The sequence below is a fragment of the Enoplosus armatus genome, chromosome 6 (genome assembly GCF_043641665.1).
Source record: "Enoplosus armatus isolate fEnoArm2 chromosome 6, fEnoArm2.hap1, whole genome shotgun sequence".
NCBI classification, from domain to species: Eukaryota; Metazoa; Chordata; class Actinopteri; order Centrarchiformes; family Enoplosidae; genus Enoplosus; species Enoplosus armatus.
In genome coordinates, this window is record NC_092185.1 from 8,872,824 (window position 1) to 8,898,450 (window position 25,627).

Here is a 25,627-nt window from a genome sequence, read left to right on the forward strand (position 1 = left end):
CTCTCTTCTATATATTCATGACAAGTAAAATGTCTGAGTTGGTCTTAAAGAGAGAGAGAAAAGGGCATGCAGATAAGAAAATGAATGACAAAACAGAGACAGGGAGAGTTTGAGTGGGTAATGAAGCTGGGGAACAAGAGATCATTTCACAAGTGCGCTGAGAGGCTGACGCAGCACTGACCTCACAAACCTCATCCAGCCAGGCACCTCAGTGCATTTGTTTGGGTGTGTGTGTGCTTGCTTGCCTGAATGTGTGTGTGTGTCTGTGCATCTGTGCAGAAAGGGACACTGTGGTGTGAGTCATCCAGCAGTGATTGAATTAGCTGAACTTTGGCTGAACACTCACGGGGAGAAGAGGGAAGAGCTGAATGCATTACGTTACCCCAAGAACTGGTGAACACATCACAGAGACAGACAGGCTGACAGTGGGAGTGTCACCCACATTTTATTAAAAAATCAGCCAGCTTTATTAAAGCTACACAAAGTGCCTGCACACACCCTCTTTGTAATGCGCACACATGCGTGTAATCACAGAAATGCACAACTCGCAAAGTCGCTTACAGTGACCTAATTGGCAATTTCTTCCAAAACGCAATGTCATAAATGTGGAATATTACTTCAGTACAGTTTTATCTTGTGGTTTCTCCACCAGTGCACTGAGGTTACATGCCCTAAACTGTTGCTGGGTCAGACATGAGGGAGAAAACAGTGTGGAAAGAATGCATTAAGTCTGTTTGGGGACGAGAGAGAAAGAGAAGAAAATGGTTGCTTGATGCAAAAAGAGAAGGGCTGACGATTTCAACAAGTATCTCAAATGTAACCAAAGGCTCTCAAACACACACTGCTTCAGCATATGGTGGGTGTGCTGCTGGTGCAAACCCCCAGTCACTCAGAAGTAGGTCACACACGTGGGGGTGGTGTTTATGTACACTACAATTACATGCAATTATTTACCATCTATTCCTTTCCTGTACTGGTGTGTTGAGTATGGCTCTTCGCAATAGCAATGAATAAATTACTTTCTTCTTGTGCATCTTTAAATGCTATTATATTTCATTTTGTATCAGTTTACTTCATCATGGAGCACCAAACGTGCATTAAACCTGCACCATTAAGAGTATACATCCTTATCTCATATTTTTTTGCCCAGAAAAGAATATTCCTCAAATCTTTGCCGAAAGAGATTCACTATTATCAGTTTTAAGACCTGCCCTCACTTACAGGAAGCCTTCTCTGTCACCATGGTTTTCAGATAACTGCCATATCCTGTTTAAAGTGGAGGCCCTTGGAGGCCTGACAAAGAAAAAACAAGGGGGCCTCACATGCAAACCTACATACACATGTGCACACACACAAGAACTGTGGGAAACCCTGGGACGATAACAGAAACATCTGTCCCAGAAATTACACTTCAGATACCAGCAGTGTGAGATAGAGAGGAGGGGGCAGTGAAGCTGTCCGGTTCCAGGCAGTGACACTGAGTGAGGAAACCCCCCATTTACACACAGGAAGAGGCAACAACATGACCTTCGGTGTCCAAACCTGTCCTCATCACCCAATCAGCATTTATTTACAGTCAAGGGTCAAGTCAAGTCAAGTCAGTCATGTGTCCACACAGGTCAGTCAAGGGACATATTGAGCTGGCTTCACATTGTGTACATGCATAACAAACATTGTAGGTAATCAGGATAAATAGCACAGTGGTTTAAATTGGAATTTTGTGTCTTTTCTAGAGCAGTAAAGGGTTTTTTGTTAAAACCACTATCTGCGGGTGTCTCAGCACTGTAAGTGCCCCGCTGAATCTCTTCATTTCAGTTGTGGTTAACAGGAAGAAGTGTGGAACTTCTCTGAAACCACCTGAAACGGAAACCACTGACAGATGCAATATCTCTGTTGATCTCTTGTTGCTTCCCTCACACAGGCATGTTGCCATAGCAGTGAGGAAGTAGTTTCTTCCTATAATGGTTGAGGTTTTAAATCTAACATGACTTGAGTTTAAATAGCAGTGAAAGTGTTTGTTTTAGGTATCAGAAATAGATGAGGTAATGTACTAACTATACTAACTATTTCTTGGGTGTGACCAGTAACTTTTTGGAGTCTCCACTGGTTGCCTGGCAACTGGTCCCAACTAAGAAAAATATTTGAAACATAATTCCCCATAAAACAGCAAAATTGTCATTTTTACACTTAGGTTTATGTATATTAGATATAACTTGTGAGCTTTAGAGGTGCAGGTAGGCAGGTTTTGTTACATTTGGACGGAGCCAGGCTAGGTGTTTCTCCCTGTTTCCAGTCTTTATGCTAAGCTAAGCTAACTGTTTAGCGTATAGACATGAGAGTGGTTTCAGTGTACTCATCTCTCGAATAAGCCAAAATGTCGAACTATTCCTTTAAGCAACATAAATACATGTGGAATAGCATGGTATGGATGGCTTGTACAGCTTTAGTGATAGCGGTTGCTCTGAGTTTTGTTTTTTATACAGCTCTTACTCTCGTACCCACAGCCACATGCGTGTACATACACACATACACTACATACACATCTGTTTCCTGCATGGCGGGAGCTCTGAGCGTGGTGGTCTCTGGAGGGAGTGTCCTCTCTGTCAGAGGCGACCCCTCTCATGACTCATCCTATTGTTCAGCTCAACACTCTTAGTCACCCCCTCTCCTAAATTATGAGAAGGTCCTCAGGAATGTTTTACTTCTCTGATGTCCAACCTTGGATTTCAAACCCGACCCTTGGGCCGTTTTCTGTTCTTTTTGTCATTTCCAGTAAGCGTGCTCTCGTAGTAGTACAGCGACTTAGATCTTTATCCAACAGAACCCAATGAGATATAGTCAAGAAGGATATATGCCCTGTGAAATAAGCAGGGCATCCTAAACTGACCATGACACTATGGGTTTTTTCGGTGAGCGGATTTAACAGAAGGATGGTGGATAAGCAGATCCACTGACCCTTCATCAGTAAGCAGATTACTCTTTATCACAAAGAATGCTCAGGATATTCAGTGTGCCACAATAACAGACAGCAGACTGATCTGTTGTGACCAAAGTGAAGAATGATGAAAAGATCTGCCAGAGGGAATAATGAAAATTTCACCCTTCAGTTATTAAAGAAAAAGAGCCATCATTTTTGAAGGAGACCATAGTCATGAGTAAAGTAACAAATGCTGCGCAGCCAAACATTGTTCAAATCCACAGAATATATTTAAATAGTGGAGATCATAAACTTACAAAAGAAACCAAATAGTCAGGCTGAATTTGGGAGAAATGTATGTATGCGGTGGGGTTTATCAGAGTTGTTTGACTGACAACAGCTGCAGCTGGAAACAAGGGTCATGAGAGCAATGAGAGTGAACCTAAACAGCAGCTGGGTGATAAATATCTGTGGGTTCACTAAGAGAGACCCCATGCACATTACACTTAGTCTTTTGGTCTAATGTTAATATTAAAATATTGATAGTTCTGCTTTAAGGGAAAGAAAAGGAGGTAAGTATGTTAAGGGGTTAAAAATCGAATGCTAGAATACACTTCAGTTATTGCAGTCAAAGAAATCAAATTGCTGAGGTCACAACTCCAGCAACACTTGTACTATAAAGAACAACTTCATTGTCAGACTTCAACATGGTCAGAAAGATATTACATTTCAATATAAATTAATATTATTATATAAAATACAAATGGCCCTCTAATATATTTTGAATACAACAGACACAATACAGAAATAAAGCAGAGGATATCTCGTCACTTCATTGGCTGATCATAGGCGTTGACAGTTTCAGTGAGTGAGATGGATACCCATGACAAGATTTTCAAATCTAGTGTGCATTTGTGTGCGCGTGTGTTTGTGGGTGCGCGCGAGCTGCATCCTCGCCCCGCCCTGCGCTCGAGGAGTCCCCACTCATCTACTTCAGTGAGCAGATGAAGACGGAGGAGGAGGAGGAGGAGGAGGAGCCACTGCGTGACGTCACTCCACCCCTCCCACCCAGTTTAAATTTACATTTTCTATGGGTCCTGACTGAGTGCATGTCTATGTGTGTGTGTGTGTATGTGTGTGTGTGCGCTAGAGCTATTGAACAGTTTACAAAAGCAGAGTCGCGCGGACACACCTCAAGCCCAAGAAGAAGTGATCCGAGGACGCACTGATGCCTGAACCACTTTGTCATTCTAAATATTAAAGAACTTGAGTTGGAGAAGTCGCGTCGGGGTCGACTTTGAGGTAGGTGTGTATGTGTGTGTCTGGAGCTCGTGCGTTTTTTGTGAGGTTATTTCACGAGCGCACCAACAAAAGCAGCACGTTGTAACTGTCTGTCTGCTCCCGTCGGCAAAAGCGGCAGGTTTGGGTTTAAAAACTGGAAAGTAAGGAGGAAAAGAAAACACCGAGGAGAGAGAGAGAGAGAATGAGATTGCAAAATAACAAACTCTTGTTTCATTGTCTCCTTTTGTTGCAGCGCATGACTGTAGCCGACGGGACAGTGGAGAGCAAACACGTTGAGGTTGTTGGGGTGGTACAGCATGTACAGACTACAGTTTTAACATTTACTTTGGCGCTGATAGTAGTCATGGCAGTTGATACTTTGTGCTCTGGAAGAATAATAGAAGAAAAACAAATCTGCGTTGATGATTCCTTGTGTGTCTGGTATTCATGGAAGATGTTATGGGGACATGTAATGCTCACATCTGATGTTACAGTTCAAGTTGGCAGTATATGTAGACAAATCTTCTAGAATACAGAATCAGTCTTGTTTTTAAGTCAAGATTATTCATCCATCCCAAATTTGTCTCAGAAGGCTTCACAACACAAGACTTGCTCTGTTTTTTGTTTTTTTGCAGTGTTTTTCTCATTTGTCGATGTAATCTCTTGAAATTAGGCCCATGTGTGAGACAAACGGCATGAGAAGATGGATGAGCTGTATCTGAATTTGTCATGTGTGAGTAAGATGTGTGTGTAATAGCACAGCAATGACCACTACTGCCTTCTGTGTCAAAGCACATGGCTTCAGTCAGAGCTGACACACTGGCCTGCGCTGTCATCAGGCACATATAGACCAACTGTCACGTGAAGAGGTGTGTGTGTGTTATGTTTTTTGGTTTGGCAACAGGAAAGTCTCAGACTTATGGCGTTTCTTTTTCACAGTGTCTTATAGTTAATTAAAACGCCTCAGAGAGTTGCTGTCAAACTTTAACAAGAACTTAAACAAACAGGTTCCAGGCCGGCTCTAGCCAGAGGGTTGAGTGTTTGTTGGGTGGAGGTGATTAGCAGTCTAGCAAATACAACTGAGCAGCTTTAACATGAGAAGTAACTTAACTCTGGATCATCAGATGTGTTCTAGTGAGAGGAGAAGTGACAAAAGCAGGTGGTATGAATGAGTATGTTATACTGTCTAGGTACAGAGCTTTCAAAAGTGTGGGTGCTTGTGTGTGCAGGGAGGGGAAAGTTTCTCGCACATGTGTTAGTCATTTGGAAAGGAGTTTGCTAAACGATTTACATCTGTTTTCTGATCTTTGAACCCCCCTCCTTCCCTCCTCTCTCCTGTTTCTCTTACTCTGTCTCCCTTGCTGTCTTCTGTTTCCCGTAAGGGCTGATGCTGTCACTGTGTGTGTGTGTGTGTGTGTGTGGTGGGTGTTACAACTGGAATGCTTTCTGCTCCATTATTACTGCACTCAAAGGAATTTAAATATGTGAATGAAATGAGTTTCCATTCTATATTGCCATGTGGCCATTAGTGGTTCTGGTGCATTTTTCAGATGTGTCATTATAAAGTCCATGTGAAGGACTCAACCTGACCTCAAGTAAATCAAGGTATTTGGGTCAGGAATGGGTGTGTGTCCTGAAGGGGTAACTGGCAACCACATGTGTGTTGACAGTATTATCTCCCACAGTCCTGCTGGTCTGTCTGTGGGCACAAAATCTTCATTACTCAGCAGAACACACTGATCCTTAAGACCACACCGCACGAGACACGCTGTGTGTGTGTGTGTGTGTGTGTGTGTGTGTGTGTGTGTGTGTGTGTGTGTGTGTGTGTGTGTGTGTGTGTGTGTGTGTCATGATCAGGCTCTGTTGCTAGTTCTTCACAGACATTTTGTTCACTGGTGGTGAAAGGCTACCTTGTAGCAAATGTGTTTAAGTCTTTTCCCCCTATAATAAGCCATGTAAACAAAGAGTGAGGTTTCAGAGGGCCTCTGTACTGAGTTGGAGTCCTCATGGTTTTAGCAAACACATCTCAGCTCTGTCCAGTTCCAGCCTGCAGGGAGACTTGTGCAGTGTTTTGTTCACTTTTCCATTGTGAGCCTAGGGCTGGTTATTTTTATATTTAAGTTTTACATTTTACAAAGTGCCAGAACAATACTTTTTTGGAAACTTTACTTTGAAAAATATAATGTTTTCTTCATTCAATAAAACAAGCAGAACGTCTGAAATAGAGCAGTTGTCTTAACACAAACAGCAATACAAGCCAAATCAGAGCTTTACCAGATTAAAACTGTCAAATTGCAAAGGTTGTGACTTAAATCAGGAAATATCTAATCAAAAAGTATAGTGGGGGTGGGCCACCTCGCCTGAAACAAAGACCACCTTCACTAACTTTATAATAAATACACTTTAATGAAATTAAATGTAAACCTTCAGAGAAAAAGAGTATTAGGTAAGAAAAGTAAGTATACTAAACAAGTTTCTGAAAGGAAACCATGAACCCCCGACAAAGCATCTGATGCTAACTGTTGGCATTTGACTTTTTTTTCCGATACCCAAGACGAGAAACACATTTCGGTCAGTGCTACAGTCCTGTATGAGTCTCGCTTGTGCAATCACAAGTGATGCAATCACAGAATCCCTGAACAGGACAAAGGATCTGTTTACACTGTGCCGTAGTTGTGCTGTTGTTGTTGCCATGGTTTTAGATTATGATGTCACGATTCAGGTATTGGGTTTCCTGATAGAGAGCTGGTGTGGGATGGATGGTGGGGGGGAGTGTGTTCTTGTGTGTGTATGTGTGTGTGTGGTGGATGGTGGGGGCCTATTCATATGAAAGTCAGACATGCAGAGGCTTGACTTACTTTGTTTAAGCAGGCTCAGGACTTGACGTTGATTTACTGATCAAAGAGATAAGATATACATGTGTACCAAAGACTGAAACAGAGACACACACACGCCTACAGAGACTCAGCTTCTCAAAGAATCCCATTGATTTTCCTGCTGCTATGCTGGAGCTTCAATCACAATAAAGCACCATTACTGCGCTGACCACTTTGCGTAGTCGTGGAGAAAGGATGACACACACGCACGCACGCACACAGACTCTAAATGCCTTCCTCCTTGCAGCTTGTTAGGTTGAAGTATAGAGAGATTGGGAGTCTGAGCTGCATGAATTGGATTAAGCTCTTTGTAAGTCAGTATCAAGATATATGATCCTGTCTTATTACAAACACAAACAGGAACATACACCCACGGAAGAACAGAGCCACTTCTTTCTGTTACAGCCTTTCAGAATGTATGTACAGGCTTTGCAAAGTTTCATCAGACGATGAAACCACATGATTGCCTACTGTCCCAACTAAAAATATGCATGTACATACCGTGTATTTTGTGTCATTTCAAGCATAAAGCATAGAATCATAGAGAACAAAGACTCCTTATTTGGCCTGTTCTTGGACACCTGGTTACCTCATTAAACGTGTGTGTGCACGATCAGCTCGCACCCCTGTGTGTGTATCTGTCTGTCTGTCTATCTGTCTGGCTAACTGTAGATTGTCTGGTTGCCCAAGGTAACAGTTGTTATTGGGGTTTTCTCTACTAGCATGTAAACAAAGGAGAACCTCCCAAATCCTCCCCGGTGGGCCCCCCCAGCCAATGAGAATTGAGCTCCCTGCTTGGGCTAAGCCAATAGACGGTGAGGAGGGGTGTGACTCTGCTCCATGAGGAAAAAACAGCAGTAAAGCACAAAGCTTTGAATCTGGAAGTGGAACAGACAGCAGAGCCATAACAAAGGCTCTTCCTTTATGACTGAGCGGCACCTCACACTGCTGAGCCAGACAGAACGGCTGTGGCTTTTTAACTATACGGCTTTTACACCACTAAAGAGACAGATATTGGAACTGCATTTACAAGGACGATGTGTGTGAGGAATGCGCAGTATATGGGCACATGTTTACATCTCAGTGAGGAGGAGCCACATGAAACACGCATGTGCTCTGTCTGTAATTTGTGCTCTTGGGTGTGTCTGTGTAGCAAAACAGTCGGGATTCAGTGCATGTGTTGCTCATCTGTCTCAGTCCACCTGTTCTTATCAGGTCTATACATATACATACAGGGCCATGTGTCAGTGTCAGCTGTGAGAGAGTATAGGCCAGCCTTTTGTATTTGACTGACAGGTGTGACCCCAAACTTTACCCCCTCACCAATTCAGGACATGTGTTCAGAATTGGGTGCGAGTAAGCACCTTTTTTAAAGAAAAGTGCACATAACGTGCATCCAAGTGTTTCTGTCACTCAGAGACGTCAGTGTATTAATGTAGGCCTCTGGCTGTGTGTGTGTGTGTGTGTGTGTGTGTGTGTGTGTGTGTGTGTGTGTGTGTGTGTGTGTGTGTGTGTGTGTGTGTGTGTGTGTGTGTGTGTGTGTGTGTGTGTGTGTGTGTGTGTGTGTGTGTGTGTGTGTGTGTGTGTGTGTGTGTGTGTGTGTGTGTGTGTGTGTGTGTGTGTGTGTGTGTGTGTGTGTGTGTGTGTGTGTGTGTGTGTGTGTGTGTGTGTGTGTGTGTGTGTGTGTCCCTATATGTATATGCCATTGTGTGCCCGAAGCAATAATCACTTTGCAGGTTCATCACATTCCCACAGCGTGACTCAAAGTGGTGTCTGTGCCTTTTCAATCCATCCCATTCATTCTGTAATCTGCCTCAGCCCGGGGCTCACAACATGCGGCAACAGGACTGTGAACGAGCCACCACATGAAATACCTTCAGTCTGTGCTGAAAACAAACTGTCAATACAGGCATGTTTAAATTCAAAGGGATGATCAGTTTGAGCTTATCTGAGTAACATCATCTTAACAATAAAAGGTATCCGTTATTCTTGTCATTTTAAAGACAGCCGGTTCATCCGAACACGCTGGGGCAAATAAACTGACACATATCTGGATACTTGCTCATATTGCTATCAACTCCTAAAAGTTGGTTATGGAGGCAGTCAAACCCGCATAATAATCAGACAAGACCAAATGCAGCCACTGTGGTTATCCAAGAGATGCAAGACACGAAGAGAGATGGAAAGTTAACACAGACACAGATTTGAAGAACTACAGCCACAAGAGATTTTCAAGCCAGGATCACAACACTGGGATTCCGATCAGACCCACAGAATCATATTAACACTGTACATACAATCATTGCCAATGTGATGAATGTACTGTTTCTTTTTCTCTTCCCTTTTTTTAAAATGGAGAACAAGAACTTACGTGTGCAGAACATCAACATGAGAAATGGAGTTGTAAAGGTTCCTCTCTTTCAGCTTGTTGTCCAAAATTAGAATAACCGGTGTACAACAAAGGCCTGCACGTGATGGGATGGTTTAAATGTCCACTTCTCACTTCCTCAACTTCAACTGCTATTGAATATTCCTGAAGCGCTTAAGGCCCTCAAATGCATACAGTCAACATAAAGTTAAACAAAAGCATACAGTATCAAAGATAGCCACACACACAATCTATCTGCAATAAGCTAATATCGATCGATATATCTGCCCGGATAATTTATCAGTCCAGACCTGCTAAAGAAAGTTATAAAAGGTTATAAAAAGATAAAAAGATGGTTTTACAGTAAGCAGTGGGTAGCCAGAGAGATGAGAACTAAGTTAGAGGGCAAGTCGCAGTAATTCAAATGTTTTTGTTTGAACTATTATTCCTGGCTGCCAGGAGAAGTAATGAGTTTGGGTGTTTACTTTTCATCGTGACAGTCTATAGAGCCGCCTAGTCATCCCTTAATGACATCAGAGTTTTAAACATCCACAGACATGAGCACATACAGTACTGCATGGCTAAAGCTCATGCCTTCCTCACATGATGCACTGTGTCTTACATTATCCTCTCTGGGCTGTGCTTATGAACCCCAAAATCCTGATTGTAAATTCCCATACCCCCACGTCTCCCCCGTGACGTCCTCACATTGTGGGAGCTGGGTGGGTGCTTTTTCGGAGGTCAGTGCATGATGAGGCCCCAGAATTCCCCAGGTCCTCTTCTCCTCCGCTCCAGACCCCCACTCCGAGGCAGGAAATACAAAACAGATCTCAACCCCCAAACTCCCAAGCATACTTTTGAGGAACATTTTTCCTCTCACTCTGCGTCTTTCTTTGTTTCTCCCTCAGATCATCATCATAATTCAGTCCTCTTTAGCCAAATGCTATGAATGTTAGGTGTACTTGAAATAAATATACTTGAATAAAGATCACATCTTCATTTGCCATTCACGCTATCATCCTCTGTAGACTGGTATTAACTATAAATTTGAGCTAATTACTCAGTCCAAACGCAAACTATCGATGGCAGTAGCAAGAGTTGAACTTTGCGTTTGCATTGTGTACGGACAGAAAGGTGTTCGTGTTTTGTCTTATCTTATTGGTTGCTTCTCTCTTTGGAATGTGCTGGCATGTCAGTTTTTCCCAAGCGGAGCTCGAGTGTCATTTGTACTAACACGTTCTTTTGCTTACACATACAGTACTTAACTGAAAACAAATACTGAGGGTATGTGGGCTGTGTTGTTTTGTTGTTAGTCGATACTGACTTTGAATGTGTTTTTCGGGTGGAAATGACCGGAAAAAGTGTGTTTCTATCATTTGATTCTGTACTCTGGAAACATGCACTCACGTACGTCACTGCGCCGCCCAGCATGATTTATGTGTCGTCATGGGGGAGGCTTGTAAACGAGCACGTACGTACAAGAAGCCTGTCCGGGAAATGAGCTCATTGTCACTGTTAGGCCCCCAACTCTCTGCCTCTCCTTTACTTTCTCTGTCACTTTCTCTCTCTCACACACACCCCTGCTCTCCCTCCCCCATCCCCCCACAGCTGCCAGTTAAGAGCTCGTCTATCTGTGTTTTAATTAGGGCCTCCCCTATTTATGGCTGAATGGCCGCTTCATTAACAGAAAGTCTAGGAGACGCACACTCGGATCTGTCCGGCTTGTAACACACAGTAACAGGGGAAAGGGTGTGTGCGTGTGTGCGTGTGTGCGTGTATGTGTGTGTGTGTGCGTGTGTGCGTGTGTGTGTGTGTGACAGAAAGAACGGGGTGTGGGGGTTGCTTTAGGGGTATTGATGACGCAATTTCCCCTGAGGGGTGGACCTCCCATCTGTGAGTGGAATAGACAGGATCTGGCCAACAAACAAAAAAAAAGATAAATGGAGATTGAACAAGAGGGAGATATCTGAACAAGAGAGCGGGTGGTTAAGTTTCAGGAAAATGTTATATTTTTCTTCAGCTTTTCATGAAATTATACTGTGAGTCTGTATGTATGCATCTATAATCGGAATATGGGAAATTCATACCTTTTTTCTTGAGCTTCTTTCGGTGTGTTACCTCTCCAAAACTGCAGCTAATATCAAGAAAGTATACAAAGGCCACAATCATGGGTTGCTCTTTTGGGTTACTTAAATATTGTTTAGTAATCGTTCTCATGGAATTTCTTTTTAAGCTTCTTATTAACCAATAAGAACCACCAATGAGCAAAAAAAATAATTGACTTTTATCATGGCTTTTTCATGTGAGATGTCTCCATGATCAGCATGTATCAAACCGGATGCTAAAATACTGGTCAAATCCTTTTTAGTAAACCTGACCCCTGCGTACCTTTTGTGCGTTACACTGTGGAAATCAAATCCTGGCTCGCTGATGATGCACTGGGTGCGGTCAGCCATGTGTTTCCAACCAATGACGGTTGACGGCCCAACCCCACCCTGTGCAGAGCTCTGGATGGTCTGCTCTGTTTGTGCCTGTATCCTTGAGGAGGACAGGGGGGTCAGATGGTGAAGCAGGCCACCAGCTGCTCTCCTTGCCTTCATTTTCAGTCTCTCCAGGCTGCAGCAGGAAGAAGGCCACTTTTGACTCATGACAGCTAAACCATGTCATTTCTATGTTTTTCACCCAGTCTGTCCATCTTGGCACTGATCCCAACATGAAGTTATTGGCCTCTTTCTCCCTTCTATTTCATGTCAGTAAAAATCAGTTTATCTCTCCTGTAGTGCTCGCAGTGTTATACGAAAGAGAAGGACTGATAATGGCCAATGTAGGTTCTCCTCCCCGTCCCTCATCATTAGTCTTTCTGCCCATCTGTGCTCTTCTCTGTTGGGTTATACAAGGAAGAGTGTTTATCATGCATACATTTTTTATTATAAATGGACATATACATATTTATTTGTGTACAAGCTAAGTATGAAGTCTGAACCTACAGGGGGAACAGGGTTTTTTTATCGCCGGAAACAAGCTGTGAACCCAACAACAGCATATTATCACCCTTTAAGTTGATATGTTAGCATACTATTTACACATCAAGCAGACACAGAGCAACATTAGCGTTTGTTTGGAGTTGTGTTTCTTGCCACATAGCGATTGCAAGTCAAATATTCACTCTCCTTTTGCTCTGTTTTTGGTCTCAGTTTTTGGTTTCAGAGAAAAATAGCTGGCTCTTTAGCTGCTAATTGCTCCGCTATGTTTTGCACCTTGTCGATAATTCTCTGTGGGTTCATCACTATGAGGGACGCCTTTCACATTACACACAGTCATTTAGTCCTTTGTTTTAAAAATATTTACCATTGCCACTTCAAGGTTGTTTTTGAGGAGTTTATTTCGGTTGTAGAAAGTCTCCTCAGTTATGCCCATTTGAAGCCTTCAGGTGTCAGTATAAGTTGGCAGCAGGTCTTTCCTGCCGTGTCGTGCCACTAAATGAAATGTGGGTGATGGCAGGTCTCCATGGCAACTTTAGAGAAGATGACAGTTGAAGGGGAAATTGAGAAATGAGTCTATATTATGAATGCAAGCCTTTGTGTGTGTCAGCTCATATAGCAGAGCTGGCCACAATGATGCAATCACTTGGCACGGGGCAGGCACTCTATCCTTCTGAGATAAGTCATTCTATCAGCTCTAATGCAACCTGCCACTGTGGGGTACACTTTCATACACACAGTCGCTAGTGCAAACATGCTTATCAAACACATTCATTCAATTACTTCCTTTTTTAAACTACAAATGCTGCCAAACAGGTTTTCTTTTCCCATTTATGCAGTGAAAAGAAAAGTCTGTGTGTGAGCCTGGTATGAGTGATATATTGTAGAAAACATACACGTATAGTTTATAGTATAGTTTCAGCCTCTACATGGATTTAACTTTCTGTGCTACTTTTATCTTTCTTTTGGTATTTGTCTTGCATGATTGATGGGATATTTCCTGCAGCGGATTCAAAAATGTGACATTTCACGGTATATGATATCATACACAGGTCATGAGGATGACAGGGAGAGAGAGTGAAGTAAACAGAGGAAAGCTGCCTTCGGCCAACTCCCTTTTCTCCTATCCTAGTCGCTACTCTGACCCAGTTTTTCTCTCCTGTCTTTTCCATTGTTTTCACCAACTTTCTTCTCATTTTATCCCTGAATGCTTGGACATTTTGGATGCTCTGAATGCTGCTCCCTTTCTCTGGGACATCTCGTAGATTCAGGTCTTTTGGATGCTCATTATCTGTGTGTGTGTGTGTGTGTGTGTGTGTGTGTGTGTGTGTGTGTGTGTGTGTGTGTGTGTGTGTGTGTGTGTGTGTGTGTGTGTGTGTGTGTGTGTGTGTGTGTGTGTGTGTGTGTGTGTGTGTGTGTGTGTGTGTGTGTGTGTGTGTGTGTGTGTGTGTGTGTGTGTGTGTGTGTGTGTGTGTGTGTGTGTGTGTGTGTGTGTCCCGAAAACTGTACAGTTATCCCCACACTGACATGCTCATGTTTTGTTGTAGTTACAAATACCAACACGTACAATCTACTGTATGTGTTGAAGTGGCTGGTCTGAAACCCACACATAGTAAGACAGTAGTAGAAGGACAGATCTTGAGGCACAACTGTGCATTAATTAAATACAGGTCTTTATCTCACCGACACTGGAGCATGTTAACCTGGTTATCTACTGTACTCATTAGGTGTTGTACTCTAACTGACAGAAACATGTTATCTATAATCTATATAACTTTTAAGTGAAACCAGAAGCAACATTAAGTATAACATGCAAAACCACCAGTGATAAGGCAGAATTTAAGCAGGGCTCCAATTTGAGGTTGCAGGTTCCTTTTGAACTCCCTATGTCACTTCCCCTCTCCCCCGGGGCACAGAGGAAGTAGGAGCAGATGTGTTAAACTAACGGACACTTTGACAACACTGCCAGTCTGTAAATTCCTCCACCCCCTGCTACCGGCATTAACAGACACCTCCTTTGATGTACACAGCACAAGTGTGCTCACACGCAGCCCCTGATTGCAGCCAAAAGCTGCTCTGCCCACCTCTGCCATCTCACACGCACAAACACTATCACCGTGTTCTGGCTGTGACACAAACAACATTATAGGCAGTGATGTAGTATGTAAATAAAAATACTTGAATGAATGAATAATTTATTTTCCAAACTTGACCCTGAACATGTTACTTGTTGTTGAAGATGATGATTTTATAAATGTGTACATAGATTTTAAGATTTGTGATGGCAACACGAGTTGGTGAACACAATTTTTAAAAGGTTACTAATCTGAGATTAGAAGGGATTACCCACCACTATGACTACTCACAACCAACTGGAAAAGCATGTTCATTTGTCAACATATTCCACTATATACATCAAGCGTGTTTTATTATGTGGCATTTCTGCCTCTTTGTTCTGCCAGTGTGCAGCCACAAACCATGTTTATCTTAGGCTTCTTTGTTATGTAACTGACATGGTTTAGTTTGGGGGATGCAAGAATATCGACCTCTAGTGGTGCCTTCAACTCATTACACCAACCTCTGCGTGTATGTTTTGATTCTGAGAACACACTCCCCACCTTTGTGTCTGGCACGTGCGGTGTAATGCATCTTTGGTACAACTGGTGAATGTGATTTCTCCGCTCATGTTCCAAAACATCACTCCATGTTCTCAGCCTTTATAAATCCTTATCAGTCGCAGACAGAAGAGACTCACTCACAGGCATTTGAGAACATGGTTGTTTATAAATGTGAGTCATTCCTCAGGCTGTGGGAGAAGAAATGCACGTGACTTTGTTATCTAATATTAAAGTAAATAGACTCTAATTTTGTAGTGTACTTTTATTCCAATTTACTGCTATTTTAAAACATGTTTTGGGACTATTTTACCGCCAAGATAAAAATACCATGAAGTTACATAAACAAGTGAGAATATTCATTAATCAGTGATGAATCCGTTTCTTCAGGGAAATATTTTGTGATAAACTGTTCTTCGCCAAGAGATGTACATAGAAAGTGAGTGGGAGGGAGTAGGTGAGGGAGGGTGCAGAGAGAAGGAGAGAGACTGTGTGTGTGAGAGAGCGTAGCTATAAAACAGACTTTGAACTCCAACCAGCTCAGTCGCAGACAGCTGTGCAAGACAAAGCACCTCTCCTGTGTGAGGCTCCGCAACATACTGACAAACAGGACAGCGAGTTTTAATAGCTTGTCTTGGAAAATACAATCCGACTCAAAATAGCAGAGATGGCAACAATGTTCAGATACCCCGTCTTTCCTCATCTGCAGGGTGAGTTAAGCCAAGATTGAATTTTGTGCATTTTTGTAACAGCTGATTAAAAGAGTGAAGTACTCGGCTGTTTAGTCTTGCATGTGTGTTTTAAAGGGGAACAAGCAGATCATTTAGTCAAATGTTATTCTGTTCTCATTTCAGTTGGTTAGATCATACATTTGTTTCTGTTGAAGTGTGCATTATTTTGAATGGAGCATGTGAGATGTCAGTCGGATGCAAGTGGGGATATTTTCATTGAGCAAAGCAGACTGGGGAACAGTGGCACTTAGCTGCCATTAAAAGTTATTTACTGTGGTAGTATTGTAAGTATCCTGTGATTAACATGAGGCATTGGTCAAACTTGCTGTATCTCAGTTATTATCCTCAGCTTTATAATGACCTGATAGGTTGCCCTTTGGTCAGGAGACAGTAGATTTGCATATATGAGCTGGTTTAATTCCTATAAATGGAAAGAAAATACTTTGTATACAGTACAATACTTGTGAAATACAGAATGTCTTTGGTTTTTAACTAATTCAGTAAAATGGCCAAAGGTAGTGTGACAGCAACATTTGCAGGCCATGAATGGGAATAACTTTGATTTTTGAGGTCATGGGACACAATGGATTGAATCTTTGGGTTGCTAATGTATTAGCTAATGTATTAGCAACTTCTGAAATATTTATGTGAAAGATGATGATGATGTGATGCTGATTCACCTCTTCATTACTTCACATATGGTTTCTGACAGGAGTATGAAATGTTCCTCTTCACTCGGTGTGGAACAATTATGTAATTTCAGCGCTGAGTCCCACCATCGTAGTGATGGTGGGACTCAGCGCTGAGACTATTCAAAAACTCTGAGCTTGTCCCAGAGGATTGGCAGATGCTCATATCAGGGTTCTAATAGGTAAAATAATAATAGGTCCCTGACAAATGTTTGCAACACAGATTTGAAGATTTCTCTCACCAATGCACTGCTGCATCCGAACTCTTGTCATAATGATTGTAACATGAAGGTCAACATGAACATTTTCGTTTTGTTTCTGTCTATTTAGATCCGTGTGACCCTGGTCTATCGCTGTCACCGGGGAGGAGTGTCATGGCGGAGCCAGACTATCTGGAGGGGGACTGTGATGAGCTCATCAAACCCAAGAAGCTGATCAACCCAGTCAAGACCTCCCGTAACCACCAGGACCTGCACCGAGAGCTGCTCATGAACCAGAAGAGGTCAGGAGACAGAAAAATATACCGTCAATATCCTTCCTCCCTTTGACTCTTATTTATCGTCTTTCTTGTGTGTTTTCTGGTAAACACTCATGGTAATTCCCAGGTATACTTTCAAGGAAGAGAGTCTTATTTTACAATTAGCAACCCGAAGTTCTATGGTGGTCTATGGCACATAAACAAAACCAGATCAGTGTTCAACAAAGATGGCTCAATTCCAGGTCTATGATTGCGACAATAATAAAGCGGCTAGTGATATTTCTTCACATGCAGCACACAATTGGACAGATAATTGTTTATTCATTTATTAGGTGGTAAATCTCTGTGGCTGTCCAACAGCTTCTGGATCATCATCCTCTCCTCGTTTGTTTATGGCAACACTATCAGGTTTGCCCCTGTATAGAACAGATCAGACAGGGAAAAACAGCACAGTGTCCAGATCCAGTCTAATTTAGTTAAACCTCTACTAATGGAGGATGAGTTAATACAGCAACCCTGCTACTTTCTTATAATTGGTCTGGTGGTATCCATGTAGACTGTACTGATGCTTCTGCAGCATGTCACTAGAGTTGATTTCACTGGTCCCTCCAACCACCAGCAGCAGTATTATGTAAAGCTCAGGATATACAACTTTCATAGGAGCTATTATATAAAACCTCAAGTGCAGCCTGTGTGTGAGCATCCATGCCTCAGTGTGAATACACGTGCACGCTGGGGCCTATGATCACGCTTGTGACACTAAATGTTTGTATTTTCTCTCACCAAACGGTGCCTGCAGCTTTGTGCCCGTGCTATAAATAGCTACGTAAACACATGCTGTTGACAGCTGTTACATCACAGCAGCGATGCTCTGTCTTAAACGGGTCGAAGAGTGAGGTGCTTTTGTAGTGATGGAGGCAAGGCATTAATGGATGATGGGGAAAGAGGCCAGGGGGAGCAGGATAAGGAGACCGTGGAAGAATTTAATAAAAAAAATATTAGGAGAAAACTATTAATCCGTTCCAAATGATGCAGAATATTGTTTCTAGTCGTCTAGACGGAGAATGTCCCGGAGTACCAGTAGGAGTATGTGAGATAAGTCTAGCAGGCTTTTGGGGGGATGAACATGTTTTGATTGGGCTCGCTATCATGTACTGAAAGTATAGAAAGCTTGCCTGCGTAGTGGATTAGTCATGCTGATGAGAGTGGGGAGGGGTGGATGGATGCATGGATGGATGGATGCCTGCATGAATAGGAAAAAAGAACGTGTTATGTAATCAAGATTACAAAACAGTCTCTAGCTGCGGGCCTTTCTCTGCCTTTGCTACCTTAGCTGTGGTGACCTTTCCTACACACACGTACACACATGCACACACATATACAGAGGAATTTCAGAAATTCAGGCACCAAGGCTGGTGAAGCATTTGAGCAGATGGAGGTATTGATGTGTGGGATTTAGAATTCACATTCTTCCTAGTCTGCTAGAGGGTGTCCATTCATGGGAGGGGTTGTGGACAAGGAGGGGTCAGTGATTATGAAAACACTGCCCACAGTGAAGGGAGAGTTGAGTAAGCATCTTTATAGCCTGTCTTATTGCTTTCAGTGACCTTGACCCTCCTTCCTGTCTGTGCGAGGTGCTCAAAAACAGCCTGACCCGATCACAGCTTTTACCCTCTGCTCTGCTTCAGCCCGTTAAGTGCGTTCATAAGACCCTCACTGTCAGGAAAAACGCAGCATTTAACCGCGCTGCAGTGACTTTACATAAAGCAGTGTCTTGTTGTAAATTAACCCCCACTCCTTCTTGAACCATTGTGGGCTCGGTTATGTAATCTTCAGGATTTAATAAGGCATTTAATTAAGGCATATTTGTTGCAGGTAGGCACGCGGTGTTTTCTTTGAAGAACCAACGCAGCCTGTGCAGAGTCAGGCTTTCATGGTGAAAGGAAAATCAGTAACCACGAGGACAGTAATCTGGATAATATGGTTTTTAATTATTAGGGTTAAATTAATTATTGAATTTATTGGATTTTTGACCAAAGGATAGCCTCTGCTGTCCTTTTTTTGTGTGGCACTTTATTGTGCTTCCCTAATCCTTCGCCGTTTATTGGCTTTTGCCTTTCTCAGCTGACTCCAGCCCATTTCTGTTCCCCTCTGTCTTACATACCCCTACCCCGAGCCTCATCCTCAGCCCCCACCCTTCTCTCTCGAAATTTGGAGGAGTTTGGAGCATTACATAACATTTGGTATTTTTGCTCTTGGTCGCAAGACACGCTCACACTTTACTAAGATATCCCTTTCCTCGTTTTGAATCTTGCTACACAAACCCAGGCAGTTGTGTAACAGTCCCTCTGGTTTCCCAGTGACTAATCACCCCAAAACAGCCTCCTTGTGAGAAATATGTTAGATAGTTTAAGATATGGGGTTTTATAGTGGGATTGTTTTTGGTACTTCGAAGAGTAAAGAAAAGGAAAAAGGGCCCATGGTTTCAACCCTCGTTTCCAAAGTCAGCTCCAATGCTGGCAACCATCATATACGCAGATTGATAAATGTGGAACAATCTGTGATTGGCTCAAAATCAAAACTTTTCCTGAAAAAAGACTGACATGTTTAATCCAGAACATCTACTACAGATCTGCGTGTCAAACTAGAATGAGGTCATGGCCATCATCTGTTACACATGAATGTGAATGCTAATCTCCCTCTGAGTGGGGCTCTGTAGTGTCGTTAACATGGGTTGTCGAAGGTTGTTCATTAAGCTTTATTTTACTAACATGCTGTTTTCACTGATTGCTTCTACACAGGGGGCTGGCTCCTCAGAACAAACCTGAGCTCCAGAAGGTTCTGGAGAAGAGAAAGAGGGAACAAGTCCTCAAGGCTCAGAAGGAGGAGCAGGAGGCCCACAAGAAGAGGAGCGACCTAGAGATAGAGCTCATGAAACGACAACAGAAACTAGAGCAGGTAAATGATTGAAAGAATGAATATTAAGTGTTCTTTAAGCACTTCAATGGAGGCATTTTGTTACTGTATCTGATGAAAATAAAGATGAAATGCAGTTTAAAGATGTTGCTATCAACAGATTATCACCTTTTATAATTAGTTGAATCTGAATTTGCCAATGTCTGTGTTCTTGCAGCTGGAGCTGGAGCAACAGAAAATCGATGAGGAACAGGAGAACACCCCCGAGTTTGTGAAGATGAAGAGCAACCTGCGCAGGACCAAGCAGGAGACCGATGGGGAGGAACGAACCACCTAAACACCAGCAGGGGTGTCTGGGTCTGGCTGATTGTGCGCGTGTTTGTGGGCACGGAGACGTCAGGAGTGCGTGTACAAAAGAGAGAGCGTGTTGTCTGTGGTGCACGGTGGTGACCTGACCGTGGTCCGAGATGAACTTCCTGGCTTTCCCAACCTAGCTGTTCCTTCCTGCAGTGAGGAGAGAGACTTTACAGACTAAAGACCCCCCTCTGTCTGCCTGCCACGGACTGCCAGTACTCACCTCTGCTCCTCACACCCATCCAGCAGCACACAGCACCCCCCGCAGGAGGGACCTAATACAGACATGTTACATGTAGCGCGCCTTTCAACGAGGGCGAGCAAGCTTCCAGTGAGCTCTGATGGAGAAACAACCAAACACACACACACACACACACACTCACACAGGAGTTTTCATCCCCTCTGTTTTCACTCCTCTCTCCACAGCAAGTGGTCGTTTCTCTTTACTGTTATCAATGTTGTTATCGTTGTTGTTTGTTTTTTTTTTGTTCTCATCTTCAGAATCAAATAAGGAAAAGTGGACACTGGATGGACTCTTGAAGCTGTGTAATGTAAAAGCCAAACAAATGTGCTTTTGTTATTTATGTTTGTAGCTTTTAGCCCAGGTGTAGGGGAGGACACTTTTAGTCGTTGTGTATTTTAGTTTGTTTTACAGCATAGTTTATGAAGCCAGAACAGGACAAAGGGAGTGTATGGTTGTGTGAAACACTCGAGTTTGCTTTATTATTATTTTTTTTTAATTCCAAACATGCCACTTCCTCAGCTAATGCAATTTTGAGCAATAGTAGAACTCCCAGGCATGAGTGACCTTTTCTTTATATATTCTGTTGTTTTGTATGAATAAAAGTGTTACTTAATAAATAATTTAAGTTTTTGTTAGGTTGGTCAATAAGAATAAGCCTGGATCCCTGTCTTATCAGTCTTTGTGTGCTTTCATGAACAAAGGACTTGGCAGAAAGTGGAAGCCACCTGTCGTAAAGATATAATTGATTGGTAGGTCTTGGGATATCTGCATAGCTCCTGAAACAACTCTGATAAGCGTCCTGGAACTTAATCACTTCATTATTTTGATTTACAATGGAGTCATAGATGTGCAGACATATATTGAAATTAATTAATTATTGAAATCAGTCAATCTTAATTGATTAAGTGGCCATCTGCAAAACAATTAAACTTGTAACCATTACCATATACAAATTCCTAAATAGTTCCTCAACGTGAGAAACTGTGATAACTTTGGATGTTCAAGTGCACATTTAGTGGGTTATTTAAATATCACACACAATGAAATTAAGGGTCTGAAATTCTGGTTTGTGGGCTTCCAAGAGATGATAGCTATCATTCTCCTGGGAAGAAGCATATTTATAACAACATGACCCTGTGTCCTTCTCCAGAATGTTCTTTTAAATAAACTTAATTTTAACACGTTCCATTTATTTTTCTTTATTTTGTGTGCTGCTGGAGTCTGTGGATTTGTTATCTAACAAATAGCAGTCTTTATTTTCTGAATGGAGCATGATGCAAAAATAACAGCAGGCCTATCAAATAAACAGAGCTTATCACTGTGATAAGCTCTGTTTATTTAGTCTGAAACTGATGTTGATTTTGCCCACAGACTGCCACAGTCAGATGTGTAGAGCAGTATTTGGTCTTGGTTAGACTGCAGCTGGTTTTCAGTGATGGAATTCCAGATCTGGAAAGTGGCAAATCAGAGATTGAACTACATGTGGCACAACCTACAATCCAGCAAAGTGATAACACATTATATATAATAATGAATTAATAGTATTTTCATTGCAATTATTGGCAGTAGGAGGTTAAAGTGGGCAACATTATTTATGCTGTATTGCTTTGCAGAGTAGCACACCAACAGTTTGCACTATTTCCATCAATGAGTTCATGTTGAATAGGGACATTTGACTATTTACTTACTGCACTAATAATATGGGTCCTGGGTCACTCTAGGGTTGAAGCAAATTAAAAAGCAGTTTAAAGTCTACTCTTAAAAATAAAACACATAATTTGTGGTTTTGATGGGTAAAGCATAATACCACAGTAACATATAATTAAAAATGAGCTCAGGATGGCAAGATAGTTGAAATACAAAGGAAGGCATCATTTCAAAATAAAGAAACATTGGTAATAATCCAGAGCTGTTAACAGATAGTGAGTTTTGACCAAATAAGTACACATGTCAAAACAAACACCAAAGTTACACATATTGATTATTAGCAAAAATAAATAATTTTTGTGAATGCGGCTGTTCAGGCAGTGGAGCAACCCTCAATATCAGAAAATAGCTCTAAAAGGAGACCTGTCAGAGCCAAAAATGTCCTCTGTACTGTCTCAAACTGTGACGCACCAAATGACAGCAGCTAATATAGCACATTTTTGTTATATCAGTAGTTTTGTCTTCATCAGTGGAGGGCAGTGAAGTGCTACTGCTGCATCTAATATCCACGAAGAAGAATTCCATGCTCTCATCAGTAAGCGACAAAAATGGCCGCCTGTGGGCTATTCCGCTCCCTGTCTTCCAACTTTTCCACAGTTTTGCCTTTACTTACCCGGTCGGCAACGCTTTCTCCGTTGCGGCTGGCCCCTAAACCTTATTTTGGAAGAACGCTAGCATCTTCTAGCCGATTAACAGCAGGTATTCCCCTGTGAATGTGTTTTATTGTAGCATGTTAGCTAACATTCTCGGTAGCTAGAGGCTAACATTAGCTAGAGAAAAGGACACGAGAGCTGACGACGCTGCTGCATGTTTGTCTGTTATTTTTCCTGTTTGTCATACTGGTCGGGGATTACAAACTACTTCAAACTCTTCTAGTGGGAGGCTCTTTGTATTCTGAGTCTGTTGTGTTGTCTTGTAGCACTTAAATTCACAGACAAACACGAATGGATTCGAGTAGAAGACGACGGAGTTGGGACTGTCGGTATCAGCAACTTTGCGCAAGTAAGTTCCCTGGCCGTACGCGTACTCACACAGGCTCACATATCACAAGATTAAACGCACATGTACATGCACAAACACTAAAGTAACGCATTAAAGGAAATGTTATTGCTACTACCTTTGACCTTGCTTTCTGCCACTTGCAGGAGGCTCTAGGAGATGTAGTTTACTGTGGACTGCCAGAGGTGGGGGCACAGCTGGCTCAGCAAGGTATGAAGTTTAGGGGAGTTTGACTCTTTTGCATCTCATTGGAGATGTGGAGAAAATTCAAACTGTTGATGCTCTGTAGCTGGGGTTGCTAATATTATATATATCTTGGGATATGAGATTTTTTTAGTGTTTTCCGAAGCATTGATATCAACATGTTTTTTCTGGATAAATGATTCTGCATTTTAAAGCAAGATAATAATTAATAATAACAATTTTGTCCTCATGCCACTAAACACGTACATTAATTAAGGTCATCATAACTTAGCAATATTTGCCTATGCCTTCTGTGTAGTTTCTATATTTCTGAAATGAGCAGACATTGATGTAAATACACATGTTTCTAACGTCTATTGTCACAGATGAGTTTGGAGCTCTGGAAAGTGTAAAGGCAGCCAGTGAGCTCTATTCCCCTCTGACTGGAGAAGTTGTTGAGGTCAATGCACTACTGGCAGACAGCCCTGGTCTGGTCAACAAATCTTGCTACAAAGATGGTAAGCGCACACACAAAAATACGTAATCCAGTCCATGTACATCACTCTGGTATTTGAGGAAGGCATTTGGAAGTGGAAGTGAAATGTGAGCTTTAACAGGTGAAGTTGTAGATTGGTATTTGACTATATTAACAGCCCTCTGGGGTCAAAGTCACCACGTTTGTACGTTGACACCTGTTTTTTAAAAGCTGTTACTGCAGTCATCAACTTGTGTATATCTTGCAAAAGAAATCTGTCCAGTGTTTGGAGTCAGTACACTGGGGAGCTTTTTATGTCAAGCAACAACAAACATTTCATACTCTGCTCACATTTTTACAGATGAAGGCTTTGCCTGTACTTGTTCCAAAAACTTGAAAATGCCATTGATTGAAAAAGGAATTCATATATATACTGATAAACTGTTTCCCTTATTTCCAACCATAATGCTTCTCAGTAATAGGGTGTGAATTTTAAGGATACTGCTTACAAGCTTCATCATTTTGTGGACAGTAGATGGCAGTAATGCAACATAACATAGAAGACAGCCACTGCAGGATAGAGGAGATTAAGATGGTTTTGTATAATTTGAAATTAATATCTTGTACAATCTTTCCTCATTTTGTTTGTGAAAATTAACCTTTGACATTTTGTAAATTTTGTTAACGAGTGTGAACCATCTTTCCTCTGCACCTGATCCATACCAATGATTTTGGAGGTTTTAGCCCATTCTGTCTTAAGTACCTTAAATCACTGCTAACAATTTTCCATGCCATACCAGTGTGTGACTTGTGATGGGCAAAAGTATGCAAAAACATTGACGTGGTCCTTGATTCATAGCTTAACCTGATTTTAACCTATTCAATGTAGGTTGGCTGATGAAGATGACCATCGCCAATCCTGCGGAGCTTGATACTCTAATGGACGAAGCATCCTATGAGAGATACATCCGCTCCATTGAGGACTAACCTCATACCTCCTAATAAGTGCTATGCTCCCTCTCTCCTTTTCAAACACCGCTGGCATGGAGATCCACAAGTTGTGCCTGTGTCAGTTACAACAAGTTACAATGCTTAGCATCCACCAGGGGAGCTCAAGAGCTCCAGATTGCTGACCTGCCAGTGTTGTAGAGCTGTGAACTTTAGGAATCCTTTATCTACTGACTGACTTTAGGGGACCTGTCAATCTGCACTGACTAAACATCCAATGTTGAGTTGTTGCAGCCTCAAATCCTCAAACAGAAGAGACTGAGTCAATAGAAGTTTCCAAACATTTCAGTCAAAACTTGAATTTCTGTTGTAGGACATCGTTAGACTTAAATAAAAAAAGCACTTTGGTCTTTATGGTATTAATAATGTTGGTCTACACTGCATGTATGACGGCAACACTGTAGACATGGGACCTGTAAATTAGATCAAATAAACATTTCCTGAAACACTGTTTTCTGTGTGTCATTTATTTCCCAAAATTCAGGCTTCAGAATCAGAAATATTTTATTGATCCCCAGGGAAATTAGACAATATTGATTTTATAAATGTGGGCAGTTTTTTAAAAATACAGCTTGTCACATGAAGTATTATGCTTGACACGTTAGATAATATATATGCTATTTACATATTAAGACATTTGCATCAACTAAAATAAATGAAAAGAAAGCTGCTTCAGTCGACTAGAGTTAGAACCCATTATACAAATAAAAAGTATACAAAAAGGTAGCCCCACAACCAAAACTCAAAACACAAGATTGGAACCTGATACCACCTTCAACTTGATTGAAGTACTCTGCTGCACACA

General features: G+C 41.9%; 2 protein-coding genes across 2 annotated transcripts; both read left to right on the forward strand.

Annotated features, from left to right (window-relative positions):
- The first annotated feature begins 4,021 nt into the window (after positions 1-4,021).
- Positions 4,022-21,636, forward strand: fam107b (family with sequence similarity 107 member B). Its single transcript, XM_070907301.1, has 4 exons — positions 4,022-4,219; positions 16,789-16,960; positions 19,738-19,894; positions 20,070-21,636. The coding sequence occupies exons 2-4, from the start codon at positions 16,833-16,835 to the stop codon at positions 20,187-20,189; spliced, it is 405 nt and encodes a 134-aa protein (XP_070763402.1). The 5' UTR covers positions 4,022-4,219; positions 16,789-16,832; the 3' UTR covers positions 20,190-21,636.
- A 1,069-nt stretch (positions 21,637-22,705) lies between these two features.
- Positions 22,706-25,270, forward strand: LOC139286715 (glycine cleavage system H protein, mitochondrial-like). The gene is made up of 5 exons (XM_070907613.1): positions 22,706-22,856; positions 23,077-23,159; positions 23,303-23,366; positions 23,726-23,857; positions 24,704-25,270. Exons 1-5 carry the CDS (start codon positions 22,706-22,708, stop codon positions 24,799-24,801), a joined length of 528 nt encoding a protein of 175 aa, XP_070763714.1. The 3' UTR covers positions 24,802-25,270.
- The last annotated feature ends 357 nt before the right edge of the window (positions 25,271-25,627 follow it).

Coding starts and splice junctions, on each gene's coding strand:
- fam107b (XM_070907301.1), top strand. CDS start 16,833: ATGGCGGAGCCAGACTATCTGGAGGGGGACTGTGATGAGCTCATCAAA. Junction 16,961..19,737: donor CTGCTCATGAACCAGAAGAG/GTCAGGAGACAG, acceptor GCTTCTACACAG/GGGGCTGGCTCCTCAGAACA. Junction 19,895..20,069: donor GACAACAGAAACTAGAGCAG/GTAAATGATTGA, acceptor GTGTTCTTGCAG/CTGGAGCTGGAGCAACAGAA.
- LOC139286715 (XM_070907613.1), top strand. CDS start 22,706: ATGGCCGCCTGTGGGCTATTCCGCTCCCTGTCTTCCAACTTTTCCACA. Junction 22,857..23,076: donor TTCTAGCCGATTAACAGCAG/GTATTCCCCTGT, acceptor GTTGTCTTGTAG/CACTTAAATTCACAGACAAA. Junction 23,367..23,725: donor GGCACAGCTGGCTCAGCAAG/GTATGAAGTTTA, acceptor CTATTGTCACAG/ATGAGTTTGGAGCTCTGGAA.